Genomic DNA, 15,321 nt, shown 5'->3' with positions numbered 1-15,321 from the left:
AGCAGAGCTGCTTTTCCAGCACTGCCAGATCGTGTCTCAAGGAACTTGGTGTAAATGCTTTAAGACATGTTCATGTTTCACTGTGAGCAAGGGAGGGCTTGTCATTGAGGAAGGAGTACTTGTTCTCTGATGGGGTAAGCATCTAGGCTTACTACCACCACAGTGCATACAGGCTTTACACACTCTGAGCACACTCTGGCTCCTATAGGACCAAAGTTGGGTGTTTACAAATGTCTGAGAGATGAACAAGTGCTGAATCAAATTTTAGCACTCAAAGTGCCTACTTAACAGGAAATAGAAAAGATCAGGATAAATTAAAGCTATTATTCTTGTCTCATGAATGAATGTCTGCATAACTCCAAGCTGAGAACATTTTTATACAGCAGAAAAGTCTCGTTTCAACAGATGTCTGTTAGACTGAGTTCTTAGATTCTGATTTGCACTGAATAGCACATCTAAAACTTGAAATAGGAGGAACTAAAAGTAATAGACTTAAAATCCAGACTCTTTGCAGAGTTTTCTTGTGCTTACTAGAAACTGCGTAGTAGAAAGCAGTTCTTAGTTTCCAAGTGCATTATAAAATGTGGAAGAAAGAAAACTATTTAATTCAGCCAAGGCAATTTAAGCAAACCAGTGGACTGTGTGCCTATTTGCCAGCACACAGGAATGATGGGTTATATTCTGACAGTAACTGGCTGTCATAGTCTACTGTAACTTGCAGCATGTAACATCATGATAAAAAGGATGAAAACCACCATTTTACTTTTCAAGGCGTCCAGCTATCCTACTACTAAAGGGCATTTCTCCACTCTTATAATTTCCAATAGGAGGAAAAAAATAACATTACCTTTGTCAAGACTCAAGGAGTTTATGCATTTGGTAAGAGCATATATAAGGGAACATTTTCTTTCCAAAAGGAAGACAACTGTTAATGTGTGTCTCTCTTTAAGAATGGAGGAGATTTAGAGTGTCAGAAGAGGCTCTTATTTTAGGGTTTCTCCACCCCCACCCCTGTATTACCTTAAAATCCAGCTAAACTTTCTCTAAATACAAAATCTGAATGGAATTCATATATTACATCTGAGACGGACAAGTGTTACAGGTATTTGAAAGCATATGCTCACTTGAGCTTATTTTGTGGTAACATTTCAGCAACACAGTTCATTCAGTGTGTGATCAGAAGACTGATCATCAAAATTAGTATTTTTTAAAATGGCATTTCTCCTGGGAGATGAGATTACAGGTAGTTTGGCACAGGTGTAGGTCATGCGTTCTGTATCCACTCTCAGGCCGAGAGGTTCTTTTGCTTGTTTACAGCATTCATTAGCAGGCGTACATAGGATGTTAACAGGTCATCCATTTTGTATCCCTGTCAGAAAAGAAAAAAGTCTTAAGTCTCTCAAAGAGCTCCAGAAGCAAAAATAACTATAATTTCCTCCCTGTTTTATCTACTTAGGTTCTTCCCTGCGTGGACATCTCTTCCAACAGCTATCACTGTTTTGATATTTATCTATTCCTCCCTCTGCTCTTCCCTTCATAGATTTACAAAACTTTTACAGAGCTTAGCTCTACTGTCTCCTTGTCATTTATTCTATAGATTGACATCAGGTACTTAGGAACCCAAGCTCTTCGGTGACAGAATTTAGCCCTTAAATGTTTTTATGTTATCTTTACAAATTCACCTTTAAATAGCAAATGAGTGATGCTTGTCTGAGTCTGTGTACAATCTGAAACCAATTCTTAAAAAGGTGGTACCATGCATTGAAAAGTGTAAAATCTTACAAGGATGGCTTTACTGCATAGGTGGGTCAAACCATGCAAGACAAAAAGCCTCTTACATAGTTTTGTGGGTAAGTGCAGTCTTTTTTTTAATGTCTGAGATAGAATTCTGATGTGTGGGAAGAATTTGGGAAATTACTATTCTTCTGTCCACTCTGTGGCTTATGTCTTTGCATCAGATGGCATTATATAGCACTGAATCAGTTCTAAACTGCAATTTTATTGATATAGCACTGAATGCTTTTGGTATCTGCACTGGTTTTAACATCTGTTTTGGCACCATTGTTTTGTAGTAGTTCTGGATGTAAAGGAAAAATTAAGAGTTTCTTGCATGTAAGTTGCCGAAACTCTTCTTACCAGAGATGTCTCGCATAAGATCCGGCTTCCTCGTACCAGGTTCCCTATTGTCATGTGAAAGTATGTGCTCCCACTGCTCCAGTTGGAGATTTTATTGAAGGGGTAGACTGTTAAAATATCCTGTAAGGGGAAGCAAACTGAACTATAGAAGATTTCTCAGATGAAAACAGGATGTTACGTAAGAAAACCCATACAGCCAGAGCATTCTTTTTCTTTCGCATTTCATTTATAAACACAGTGGATCAACATAGGTCTTGTATCCATAGTAGTGGTATATTGTATTTTCACCAAGCGGGTGGGTCTTAATCACTCTAATGAGACATCCTTTCATTATATATCGATCTTTGCTTTAGCAGACTGCCATTATATTTACAATAATGTAAAACTCACTGGGTATTTGTTTTCTTATTAAAAGCAAATAGTGATATTGATGAATGCTCTTGCATTCATGAACTTGGTAAGACCAGACTGGGTTAGAGAGCTAGTAAACACTGTCATTCGACTCGATCTTTTAGACAGCTTGGGTTTCCTGCAAAGCATTTTTCTGAAGCAGGTTCCCTAGTGCACTGTCCAACCATCTGCCTGTTCTTACCACTAGCCCAGATCCATCATGATAACCACCTTTTTTTTTCAGAGATGCTCTACACCATTTCCTTTCCAGTGTAGAAACTTCAAGAAGTGATTTCAGGCAATATTTTCTTTGGTTTCACACAGAAAATGAATAGAGGGACTCTATGATCTCCTGCCATTCAAGGAGAAGGTCCTGTTGCTGTCCTTAAATTAGCACGGTCAATTAAATCCTTCTTTAGATAGACTCTTGCGAAGCAACTGTTACCTTTGTCTTCTGATGTATCAGTGAGACTCCTTGCTTGTTGATTGCAATCAGCACAATCTCTGGGAAATTTGGCTCTGAGGTTTGCTATAAACGAGTAACAGAGCAAGATAAGCAGAAAATGAAGAAATTATCTCTATTAGGTGCATAGTGACCTTTAACAGTGTCCAGTGCTGCTTGTTCGCTTTACCAAATAAACACTGAAACATGAAGCTCTTCAGTATTATGTAACTATTGCTAAGGATGACTCTTCTTGGCCATATATTGATGACTTGAGCAGCTGCTACATAAAAGCAGAATCAGGTCCTTTATTCCCTAGGCTATCTGACAATAGTCTTAATGGTTGGTTGCAAACCACTTAAGAGCCTAGTGAGGAGAAATTAAAGGTAGCAAGTGGGAGATGATCACTGGAGGTATCCACTGCAGAATGAGAGGATGAGTACAGTTCTGTTCTGAGGGAAGGTTCCCTAAAGGTAAAAAATTTGGCATTTTGTTGTGGAGAACAATAAGACAATTCAGTAGCTATGTAACTAAGCGCCTCTCATCTACTACATAGTTGTAATATTAGGTATTACAACTGGAACAACAACATAGCCTGTAAGTAACAGGCATAGTTCAGAAGGCATCAAGAATCCCTCTCCCCGCTTTCAAGTAACGAAGTTCTCCTCAGTAGAGGATGGGAATTCAGCTTTATAGTGTATTCTCACTTGCACAGATAGTGAATTTACAGTCAGTCGATATCCCTCAGTGCTGGTCTACTACCAAAGCCATTCATACAGGCCTTTAAACCTACCTTCACCTGAAAGAAGGCTGATCCAAACGTTGGCCACCGGTATATCATTTTCAAGAAGGCAATCTTGGCCTCATCCACAGTTTTTCCTTCATGTTTACTATATGCTGCAGTAATGCTCTGTTTAGAAAAAAGGATACCAAGTCTAGTCAGTTGGAGACTGGCAGGTTTCCAATGTCCAGCATTAACACTAAAGACAACATCAGATCATCACCAAGACGGGTCTTTTGCCCACAGCAACAGACAAGTGTGAAAATGAAAATAGCCTACCATGCCATGGGGCAAGGTGGAGCCAGAACCTCCCCAGTGTTCCTTGCTAATGAGTTGGGAGAAGGAAGTCCAGGAGCCCAAGGGAATGGATTTCAGGGCAGAGGGGCAATATGGGTTGAAACAAAATTCAGAAAGCCAGTGTTCAGCACCCACAGACATGTATCACATCTTCTGCTGAAATATGTAGGGTGAATTTTCCCTGTGTATTTGAAATAGTGTTCTGTGTCTTACTCAGTGGCCCAAGTAATAAGTACCTGCTGAGACTTCCTTGCCTTTTGGTGGATGAAAGAGCCTTTTGCTGTGAGTAGCATGCACACTGTGCAAGGTGACTGATTTGCTAGCCAAACTATGCAATATTTAGGACACATCTTAATTTTCTGTTTCTCTACAAGGTCCTCAAGTCCTTAGTCCCATCACTGACTTTCCTATCTCTTCTTCTGGGCACTGGCAATAGATTAGTGTCTCCAAGAAAGACGCACATCTCAAATCAATCGTCCAGGCTTGCAGATATCTTTTGGAGCTTTGGTAGAGAGGATGCAAAATCTGGATTGTAGGAGGCAGAACAGCAACATCCAATAGCATCCCTCCATGGTGCTTTCAAAGACTGTCAGATCAGAAATGTAGTGTGGCTTGATGTCTTTCTTATCTCATAAAGGTCTGTGGAAGTAATACAGTTAATGAAATCTGATGTTCTTACCTTCTTCCACTCATCTGGTGAGATTGCTCGGAGCAGATTGTCTGGTACCAGCTCCTTCAGGATTTTGGGGATGGTTGCCAGCTGTGTGCGGTCATTGTTGAAGCGCACTTTGTAAATCAGCCCTGCCAGCTGGACAGCTTCATCCTTGGAACACTTGTGGTAGCCTCTGAGGTACTTTGGCAACTCCTGGAAGAGACCAGCTCTGAATGCAGACACAATGGGCTGAAGCAAACACTGACTTACACATTCTACATCTGTGAGGTCAGGATGTGAGTCTTTCCAAGCACAGTCCAGAGACATCCTAAGAACTTTTGACTCCATCTGGAGGTTCTCTTAATGATCTTTAAAGGTCCTTTCCAACCCAAACCATTCTATGATTCTCCATACAATTACGGAGCAAGGTGGGCACCTTCAAGGAACAATTAGATAAGGGAGCTGTGCTCATAACATAAGTGATACGGTGAAGTTGTGAACACTCTGAGAAATAAATCTGCTCCTAAGGCTGAGCTGTGCCCTCCAGAGGCATTCCTCTGGAAGCTTTATAATGCAGGCCTTGGTGAGGGAGACGGTAATACGCCAGCAGGCTTACGTTCTCAGTAGTATTTTTTTGGATCGCATTGCCTGCCTTTATATTTATGCTTTAGGCAGCTGGTTACCTGGTGGTAATGAAAAATGGAATCAGCTTTCAGGTCCTTCCCAGGAGTTACATTCAGCCACAGCTTTCTCATGAAGTACACCTCGTAAGCCACAGATACAGTAGCCCCTAAGGAAACAACATCTTGTTAGTATTAGCTGTATCACTGTAGAGTTCTGAAGTCTTAAAATGGCTTGCAAGTTTCTTCAGAAGTGTAATTATGTTTTTTATTAAAACCAATGCTGTATCTAACAAGTACAAAAGGCCATTTTAGATGAGCAAGAAGGTGATTTTGAGAGCTCCCAGCAGCTGCATCAGCTGTGGGGAGAAGAGCGAAGGTAGAAAGTCTTAGATAGGTAGATAGCGCTTCAGGAAGTTGAACCTCAGCTGTCCTGAAATAAGCAAAGGTCAGGATAAATTAATATAAAATTTGAGTGGAGTTTGAGTTTGATGTAGATTTTAAAATGTATGTTATACATGGAGGTGAAGTGCAAAGACTGCTTTCATTAGTGTTATGTTGTTTTAGTCTGACAAGTGTTCCCTGGCAATACAACTTGTGCTTTGGTACCACCAGGTAATAATCTAGACAATTTTCTAACAACCCAAGGAATGGGAGGGATGCTGTGTAAAGAACCTGTTCATATGTGTTGGTTGATACCTGATCTGGCAATGCATGAGCCTTGGACTGTAAAGAGGATCAGCCTATCTAACTTGTGTGCATCCAGCTGTGTGTTTTGAATGCAACAGGCTAAAAAAGTCTTTGGTACCGATTTAAAATTTCTCAAGAGGTCCCCCCAACAAAGATGTTCTGGTGTTTCTGATAGCCAATGCTTGACTGCATCAGGTCATTGGATCTTACTGCTGGTGCAGGCAGTGACCATGTGGTGACAAAAATGATATGATAAGGCTCTGCCACACACTTTCCAAGATGGAGTAAATCCTACTGGATAAATTTGCTGCTTCCTAAGTTCAACTCAGCATCTCATGCAGCTTCTTGTCATGCTGACATTCTCCTTACCATCTTTCCCTGGTTTGTTCCTCCTGTTCCAGTCTGTCACCTGCCTTAGTGAGTCAAAGAAGTAGTCTGCTTCATTCTGACTGATCACCTGGAAGAGGCCAAGCAATGAAGGGGAAAAGGAGGGATTAGCAGATCATATAAAATACTGCCTGTGCCAACATACCCAAGTATTGGGATGAATTTTCTTTCCCTGGCTATAGTGAGAGAGCACAACTATGGCAGAAAAGACAGAGGCAAGGGGAAAGAAGTAGAGAAATAGGAGGAGGAAGGCTCAAATTATTTACATTTCATCCGGGGATTTTTATTGCATCTTCTGTTGCTCTTTTTCTTTCCAACCTGCTTATTGAAGTCAAGTTGAAGACGCCTACCTTATTCTTAGCCATCTCCTTTTTGTAAATATTGGCACATACCGGGTTCCTCTTTTCAGGAACGCAGCATATCAGAAACAGCCTGTGCTTGGACTCAGTGCTGCTTTTGCCTTGATCACCGTTCCAGAGAGAAGGGACCTCTCAGTAAGGCAGCCAACTCAAGTTTCAGCTCAGGCAAGGCAAGCTTCTGAGAAACTAGAGAGCAATCAACTGGTGCTGGTCAGCCACTGCTCTCCCTAATACTAGTGGGTACTCTACATGTGCAGCACATGTCCTGGACAAAGCTTGATTGGAAAAGGGCTAAATCCAGCAGTATGCAACATGAAATTTGCTACCATCCCAGCAGCTGCAAGAAAGTCCACATCTTCTCCACTTTTAGTACTACCTGTGTACCAGCAGACTGATAGAAACTCTGCATCTCCATCCAGCCCCTTCAAGAGACCCAAAATAATTGTCAGGTGCTAAAACTTTGAGTCTAGGTTGTATCCCCTCAGTAAGACAGAAGCAGTAATGACCTGCTCTGTTGCTTGGCTTCATATATGGTTGTTCAGGTGGTCTGGTAAATAAGTAAGAGAGGAGGGAGCAGTCTGGCTATCCTGCCATAGTCGAGAAGAGTTACCTTGTCTGCAATCTTCACAAAGAGGCTGAAACCTTCCCAGGAGCTCAGCTGCAATTTGGAAGCAATGTTCTGACACAGAGTCCGGATTTTGGTGTTTGTTCCCACATCAAATGCCTATGAGATAACAAGACTTTTGTTACACAGAGGAGAGGAAGAAATGAGAACACTGAATGTCTTGAAATGTACTCCTGTATGAACATGTCATGGCCGGAAAAGTGGTCAAGGCTGGGAGAAAAAGTAAGTTCTTACCTGTTCTGTTTCATTGGGGAAGCAAATCTTGTGTGAGATCTTAGTGTTGTTCTGTAAGATGGCCTCAACCTCCACAGGATGAGGTGCCCACTTCCTGGAGCCACTCCTGGAAAATGCCACCACCATCATAAGAGAGATCAGTGCTGGATGTTTAATTTTTGTTGAGTTGAACAACAGTATTCCATCCGAACAACAGACTCCATCCAAAATGCTAGATGGGACAGGCTTCAATGGACCTTCACCCCAATGCAAATTCAATGTATTAACAGCAAGAAACTGAGGGTCTTATTAGCGCGTATATTAAAAGTCTGTTCTACTCTGTAAGGAGGTTACATGAATAAGGCACCTTCCTAGCGAGTGCCTTTACCCCTTGAATGTATTCAGCAATGTTTTCTTTTACTGTTAGTGAAGTGTGAAGATAGTGGCCACAAGGATAATACTTTTTATTTAATTCTTGCATCAGCAAAAAGATAGGCATTAAGATACAAAGTGAGTTACAGCTCAGGAGGCATGTACCAGAAAAGTTTGGAGGGCCGCTAGAAGCATTACATTTTATATAAAAGCTGGCATGTAATCACTGACTCGAGGCGCTTAAGCTGTACAATCCCAGTTCTTTGGAATTATACCTCAGAGCAGAGCTGCCTTTTAAAGCAAAGGAACTGCCCCTGAAGTCCGAGTCATGCAAAAGCCTTGATACACTTAAAGTGAGGGCAAATCTAGCACATTACCTTCTGGGGCTTTCCTGTGTTTCCCTGCCCTCAGTGGCACAGAGCAGGCTGTTTGGAGATTTTATACACCGTAGCTTATGGGCCAGATTTCTCTCTCACACTGGGCCATTCTCTCAGGAAGAGAGCTTAGTCTGGCATCCAGTGTTAGCTGTGTGGATTTGAAAACTAATTTTTTTATGTTAAATAAAGTAGCAGTTCCATTTGGAGAAGGAAAATCTGACTGTAACCAAGTTGAACAGCATGTGCTTTGGTACTGTGCAGACACCGTAAGGAGTGTGGACCTTCCCTACACAGTCATCTATGCCTGGACTTGCAGCAGGAGGAGGCCATTGGAGACCAAGGAAGTGCAGCAGCTTGCCTGGAGGCACAGGGCCACCTCTCCTTGCAGCCTCAGCTAGGAATTCATTGTCAAGGCAAGATCTGCTTAACACCCACCAGGGTGCTTGCTGGTTCCCTGGCCAGGAGTCGGGAGATGAAGCTGTAAAGCTCTTTAGGAGGAAAAAGCGTGTCCAAGCGCTCAGTTGGCTTCCACTCCGTGTATTGTAGGTCAGTCCTTTGAGCTACCTGCTCTCCCCTTTCCAAAGAGAGCAGGTTACGTACAGGGAGAAGTTGGACTAGATGATCGTATAGGTCTCCCCCAGCTGAATTACTCCTATTCTATTCTATTCTATTCTATTCTATTCTATTCTATTCTATTCTATTCTATTCTATTCTAAGCAGGTGCTGGTTTAATCTTAGGAAAAGAAACGCTCTTGGAAAACATTTGTCTTTGTTCCCCTTCCCCCAGGCTCCAGATCTGAGGCAGTTTAGCAGGTAGAATTCTCCTCCCAAACAGCCCATTCTGCTTTTCTCTCCCTGTTTCCCCGCTCTAAAGCAGCTCTATACAGCTCAACAGGGCTTAGAGCATGAATAGCACACAATACAGGGAGGCAGGAATTTTTCAGTCTTCTCCATAGAAAAAAAACAATGAATAGCATTCCTTGCCATGCATTTTTCAGGCACTTGAAAGACAAGTTCAATGTGCACTGACATTTCCCCAGCAGTGCCAAAACCCATCCACTGCAAGGGGGACAGCCACTGTGTTAACATTCCCCTCAAGCCTCACGCACAGGGCTCACAGACCAAAGGCAGGACCCAGTTTAAGAGAAGGGGGAGGATGGAGGAGCTGGAGGGAGAAATCACTGGGCAGCATCTTTACTGAAGAGGTCTGTAGCAGGCAGGTGGTAACTCACAGCAGCATCAAAAGGGAGAAGGCTGGGGTTAACCTTGATGCTAAAGCACTGTGTTCTCAGAGTGTCAAGTTGGGTAATTCCAGTGTCTAGAGGAATCTAGGGATACCCTTCCCCTACAGGTCAGTTGATCCTCCCTGAAAACCAGGTAGCCCTTCCACTATCTCTGGTCACGTCAAATTCATTACACCACCGAGTCCTTCAGAAGCCTGGGAAGCACTGTGGGCTGGAGGCCCTATTGCTTCAACCCTCACCAGGACACAGGAGTAATGCCTAGAGAACTGAGGAGTGCCCTGCTGTGAGCAGCCACATAAGTCTCAGGGGTTTGCTCATCTGGATTTCTTCAAAGAATAGGAAATGACTGTTTTTATCCTGTCTTCCTAGCATGGATCTGCTTTGCTTCACCATCAGAAAACCAACAGAGCCACATTAGCACTCTGCAGATGTCAGTGACTTCAGCGGTGCCACCCCATTATAAGTGTAACCTGGTATTTTTAGCTGCATGTGTGCAGCTCTGTGCTACTGAGATTCAACAGACTCAAGACTAATCCTTGGGCACATGTAAAGGGGATAAGGATATGTTGCCTCACCAAAGGAAGGCAAGGTGAGGACCTCATCAGTGACAATGCAGAATTTCATTTCAAGCTGCATGCCTTTAGGGTGTTTGACAGCTCTGGGAGTCCAGTAATGATGTGTGATGCTGAACTTTTAAAAATGTTGCTAACTCTGTGAAAGAAAAAAGTGAAACTATGACACAGACCTTGCTTAGTGGTTCAAAGTCCAAGAGAAACAAAAATGGTGTTCACTTAAAAAAAAAGGATATAAAGAGAGAAAGGAAAGTGAGAGTCTCAATATTTTAGCCCATGTGCTTTTTTGCATTTTTTAACACTTTGAGCTAGCTGTGTGTCAGACTGTTTACCTCATCACTGTCTGAATCCTCCGGCTGCACTCCAGGGCCAGTGTCTCTTTCGGACGTGTCTCCATGAACTTCTGGGCATGTTTCAGCAGTGACTTGCTGGGTGGGAAGAGACCAGTGCAGAGCCAAAGGAGCTGCCAGCCCTTAGTTACGCTGTACCTGTGAACACAAAGCAAACGGTTCTGCTACAGCGAATTATAATTCTTTGACCATGCACCAGCTACAGGGAAGAGAAACACACTCCCATCATAGTATGTTGTGCCATTCAGCAGAGAGCTGCAAATCAACAGACTTCACACAGGATCTGGCAGCCATTTTCTGTGCAATGACCACAGCCCATATGTGAAGACAATCCTAAATCCTGGCTGATAAATATTCACGACAGTTGCAAACCTCATGAATAAATGTAAGCTCCAGTTTAACAGTCACCTTGGCAGCAGCGACCCTGGTGCCATCCTCTTGGAAAGCCACTGTCAATTTGCTGTTCAAGCTCACGTGGATTTGGATTGCGCTTTATCAGCTGTTTGTATTCACCTGCCCTCTGTGCTAGCCGGCGTTGCTCACAGCACAAGCATTGTGCTTGTAGCTGACTTTCCCTTACGCATGCTCCTGCTCTGAAAAATGAGCAGGTAGATGGTTTTGTGTAATGGTGGTAGTTACAGTTCTTCAAAACTCCAGAACAAGTTTGTACAATTTTCAGGCAGAAAGCCACTTTCTGGACCTGTGAAATCTGCCAGTTGAAGCTCTTCTGGAATATCACTCTCACCAGTAGGAAAGGCTTTGCAGCCAGGAGGTGGTCAGTCATTCTACCTTTAAAGCCAGGAGCAGAAGACACTTCAGCTGTGTCCCAGGGTTTTCTCTGAAACACGAACGTGGTATGAAGTGTGATTGGGAAAGCCAACAGGTCTACCTTTGAATGGGCACTGCTGAATAAAGAGGTCTTGGCTTCTTTATTCACATTTACTTTTCTAATTTTGCAGGTGAAGATACACTATTTTAATCCCATTTATACTCTGTCAGTAGTGTTTGTGTCTCTGTGAGAGCATGACATGGTCCATGGGGCAGTAGCCTGGGAAGGTTGAAAGATTTGTTGCTCTGGCTGTTTTAATAAAAATGTATGGAAATAGCCACCTTTCAAGCATTGTTTTTTCCACATCAGTGATCCCTCTCAAAATAGTGCATGACCCACATGACTAAATTGGTAGAGTACATCAGGGATGGCACTGGAACTATGGTTACAGACTATGTGTTAAATAGCCTATAAGATTTACTACAGGCAAGGAAATTTACCATTCAATAGTTATACACATGGTAGAAGTTCCACTAAGTTTAATATTTGTGGAACAGTAAGAAAGACAATAAACAAATAGAAGCTCTTTCTCTAACTTTTGCAGTGACACAATGCGGCTAGAAACAGACAAACCATTTTGTTAATAATTAGTATTATTTTAAGCAATTTTTTTGCAATGCAGTTCCCCTGGAAGTAGGTCAAATTATAATTTTATGAGTGGGGAAGCAAACACCAACCTGTTTCAGAGACTTATGCATGGGCAGGGGCCTGTGTTACCAATTTGTTCTGCAAGCCAGTTGTGTAACCTAATTAATATAACTACTCAAAAGGATTCACTGGTAGTAAAAGATCTAGTGTGAACTACATGCGTATAGGAGGGAAACTTAAAACAAATGGAGGGCTGGCAGTGCAGTCACTGAAAGCATGCAAGAACTCTATGCAGTACCATATTTTCTCGACAGACTGCCTTGGGAGTAAGAGGACTTCAGTAACACCTTGCCTGCCTCACACCATACTGCACAGAGACGAGCACAAATGCAGATGGGAGCAAAGCAGCAGCTCAAGGGAGTCATGATCCTGCTCTGTGGCCTGTCACTGCCAGTCAGTGGTCCTGAGTGCTCTGCAAAGGTGAGCCCCACAGCACTGCCTGGAAAAAGGGGGAAGGGAAGGTCTCACTCTAACATTTGGCCGTCCTTCCCCTCTGTCCCCAGCCCATCACAGGTGTAGCAGGGACTCCTGCTCACAACCTGCACTTGAGCCCTGGCTCTGCAGAAGCAGGGTGTTTGCACCCAGGTGAGTACCTGTTTCTGTTATCAGTCAGTTGCTTCATAATCTGACAGTAAATCTCATCCCGCAGGACCTCCTCCTGGATAGCTGCTACAAATATCTGGTCAGTGACTTCCACAGAGGAGTGTGCCTGTTTTGAGGGATAGTCTCCCATGAATTTCATGATGGGTGAATGTGCTGTTAAGGGCAAAAGCAGGCCAATTTTGGACGGTAAATGGGAAGTCTCACCTGGATCCTAACGTGTTAGTGACTCTGCCGATGTCTAAGTGGCAAATACTGGGGGGAGGGTCTGGAACATATTCCCTGCCTGTCCCCTACCCCCTTTCCCTGTGCAGCAGTCACTGCTTGGCTGAGATTTGTATGGTACTGGCTGCTTGCTCTGGGCATATGCAGTCCTAAAGACCCGTTCTCAGTTTAAGTGAGCCATCAGGAGTTATGGAGCGTTGGGAGGGAATAGGAACCTTTCCTCTGTAGACAAGGGAAACAATGCTAAGCTGTGTAGAGTTGATAGCCCCACCTTGATGTAAACGTATCCCCTGTAATGTGGATGTGGTGTTACCTCAGTGGAGGTGAGTTTAGTGGAGGTAGCTAGCTCCTCCTTCCCCTGAGTGTTCTCAGGTCCCAAAGAGAAGAGTGAAAGGATATCAATGAAGGCCTGACAAGCCAAGTCCCGAAGATCAGGGTCTGTGCATGCTGTCTTCAGCAAGGGCTGTTTCAAAGGCTCCTTAGAGTGTGCCCACAGTTGACTGTGCCCGCGGGATTTCTGGAGAACAGCTTTGCTAATGGATTCCTTCTCAGGAGTCCTGAATGAAGACAAGTGCAGGCAATACAAAATTAGTATCAGTATCGCTATGAAAGTAGGAGGTCATTATCACGGAGACTTGTTGCTAGGCACATTCTTTCCCAAGATAGTGATCTTGTATCTCTTTTGGTTATACAGTCAACAAGAACAGGAAAATATATATTCTTTTAGATCCAGAAGGGAGAAAGCTTGCAAAAAGAAGAGAGGTTTTAGAAGACTAATTTTTCCCTTACTTTCCAAGGCTTGAGACATTGTGTACCCTAGCTAGCTGATAAGTGCTGAAGAAAGAGTGAGAAATAAGAGTAGGGCCTGCTGGAAAGAAAAGAAAGAAGGCTTCTTCTACCCTTCCCTTTGCATTTCTGCAGACAAAAGACACAAGCAGGCCATGTGCCAGAATCTCTGCATGTCCAAAGTCACACTTCATTACAGGGAACAAGGAGAGAAATCCCAATCAGAAATGGGAGGTGCTGTTACATCTTAGGCTTTAAGGATCACTAAAGATCAACTAGAACTTTCCTAAGGTGCACACTATGCAGAGAGCTTCACCTGAAGTGTTCATAGGAGAACTCCTCCAGCGTGTAAGGCTTCTCTCTGAGATCTTCTTCATCAGCTTTGTCCATGTAGGAGTTCTGTGAAGCTGTCCTCCTCTGGTCTGGAGACATCATCAGCAAACTCTGGAATGACACAGCCATGTAGAGGTGTTACATGAACACAGGTCTCTGCACATATGGTCATGTGTTACTCAGCATATATGTGCAGATAATGTATACTAAGCTTGAGTGCTCTGTGCTGCAGGAGACCTCTGTCCCCTAAGCAGCATCTTCAGAGACTCAAGAAAGACTTGGGAGTGGTCAACTCAAGGAATTAATTTCCATAGACACAACAATAGTGACCATCAAAATGTGTGTGATTATCCAAAGCACAAAGCTTGTTAAAAATGCACCTGCTTATCACTGGTGTATTTTTCCCTCAATTTTTCAGCTTTTTACTTGTCAGCACATTATCCAATATACTGAGACTCCAAAACTGAAGATAAAATTGTTAGCAGAGTGATCAATGGGAAACTTTGACTCCCTCAAAAAGCATATTCTTTTAAAGTAAACTACTGCACTTAGAGCTTCCCTGGAGACATAATGTATGATTACCAATCAAGCCCAGTGTGAATGCAGGAAAATTCAATGGCATACTGATTTCCATTAATTGCTACCAATTCCAGGCACTGAAATCTCTAATGGCGAATGGACTGTTTTTTTTTAAAGTCTTTGCTTTTGTGCAACTGCAGAGTTGCAACTCCTTGGAGTTGGGCTAGGTTTAGTTTTGTTTTCAGACAGAACAGAATGGAATGCTTTGCTTGAATGGGAGGTATAGAACTTGTCTGACTTTGGAGGAACAGTTAACATCCAGTTATAAATTTAATCATATTTAACACTCTCATTATCATTTATCTTGATGATCTTAAAGGTCTTTTCCAACCTTAATGATTCTGTGATTCTGTGATCTTCCAGTCTCTTCAAAGAGAGTGCTCAGCTTTTCTTACCAGCACTTGACTAGAGGGTTTTGTGAGAGAAGGAATGATGTAGATCTCTTCCAAAAATACATTCCCTGTTTTGCCTGTCCTTTCATTCTGGGCACAGATCCAGCCAGAGTTTGCATCCAGCCTTTTGTCTTCGGTGAAGATTAGCAGGTCTCCCTTCCTGAAGGACAGGATGGCAGGGTCTTCTGGAAAACAGAATAAGGGAGTACTGTTCAGGCTTGACAGTCCAAGCAAATGCAAAAGGATTGCAATGTGAAAGACAAGGAATTGCAATTTGAAGGCCTGAATTCAATTAGTAATAGAAAGTGATTTGTGTAAATATGGCTAATTATCCAGTAATACTCCAGAGAAATCACTTAAATTTCCTCTGACAACCTGATTTTGATCCACTGAGGGCAATGGCAAAACTCCATTTGATTCAA

General features: G+C 42.8%; 1 protein-coding gene across 1 annotated transcript in view; it reads right to left on the bottom strand.

The window, feature by feature from the left end:
- Positions 1 to 1,285: 1,285 nt before the first annotated feature.
- Positions 1,286 to 15,321, bottom strand: part of MYO7B (myosin VIIB) — a gene marked incomplete at both ends in the record, with an annotated part of 48,064 nt that continues 34,028 nt past the window's right edge. The window contains 14 exons of the mRNA XM_082003908.1: positions 1,286 to 1,369; positions 2,137 to 2,256; positions 2,972 to 3,055; positions 3,762 to 3,878; positions 4,726 to 4,911; positions 5,382 to 5,488; positions 6,378 to 6,465; positions 7,365 to 7,478; positions 7,614 to 7,719; positions 10,490 to 10,645; positions 12,578 to 12,740; positions 13,209 to 13,366; positions 13,912 to 14,039; positions 14,903 to 15,084. Coding sequence (XP_081860034.1) covers positions 1,286 to 1,369; positions 2,137 to 2,256; positions 2,972 to 3,055; positions 3,762 to 3,878; positions 4,726 to 4,911; positions 5,382 to 5,488; positions 6,378 to 6,465; positions 7,365 to 7,478; positions 7,614 to 7,719; positions 10,490 to 10,645; positions 12,578 to 12,740; positions 13,209 to 13,366; positions 13,912 to 14,039; positions 14,903 to 15,084 — 1,793 coding nt within the window. The remainder of the gene's footprint in view (positions 1,370 to 2,136; positions 2,257 to 2,971; positions 3,056 to 3,761; positions 3,879 to 4,725; positions 4,912 to 5,381; positions 5,489 to 6,377; positions 6,466 to 7,364; positions 7,479 to 7,613; positions 7,720 to 10,489; positions 10,646 to 12,577; positions 12,741 to 13,208; positions 13,367 to 13,911; positions 14,040 to 14,902; positions 15,085 to 15,321) is intronic.

Source organism: Phaethon aethereus (genome assembly GCF_964289735.1).
Source record: "Phaethon aethereus genome assembly, chromosome: 9".
Lineage (NCBI taxonomy): Eukaryota > Metazoa > Chordata > Aves > Phaethontiformes > Phaethontidae > Phaethon > Phaethon aethereus.
Note: the sequence above shows the minus strand (reverse complement) of the source record. Positions and strands in the feature narration are given on the sequence as shown.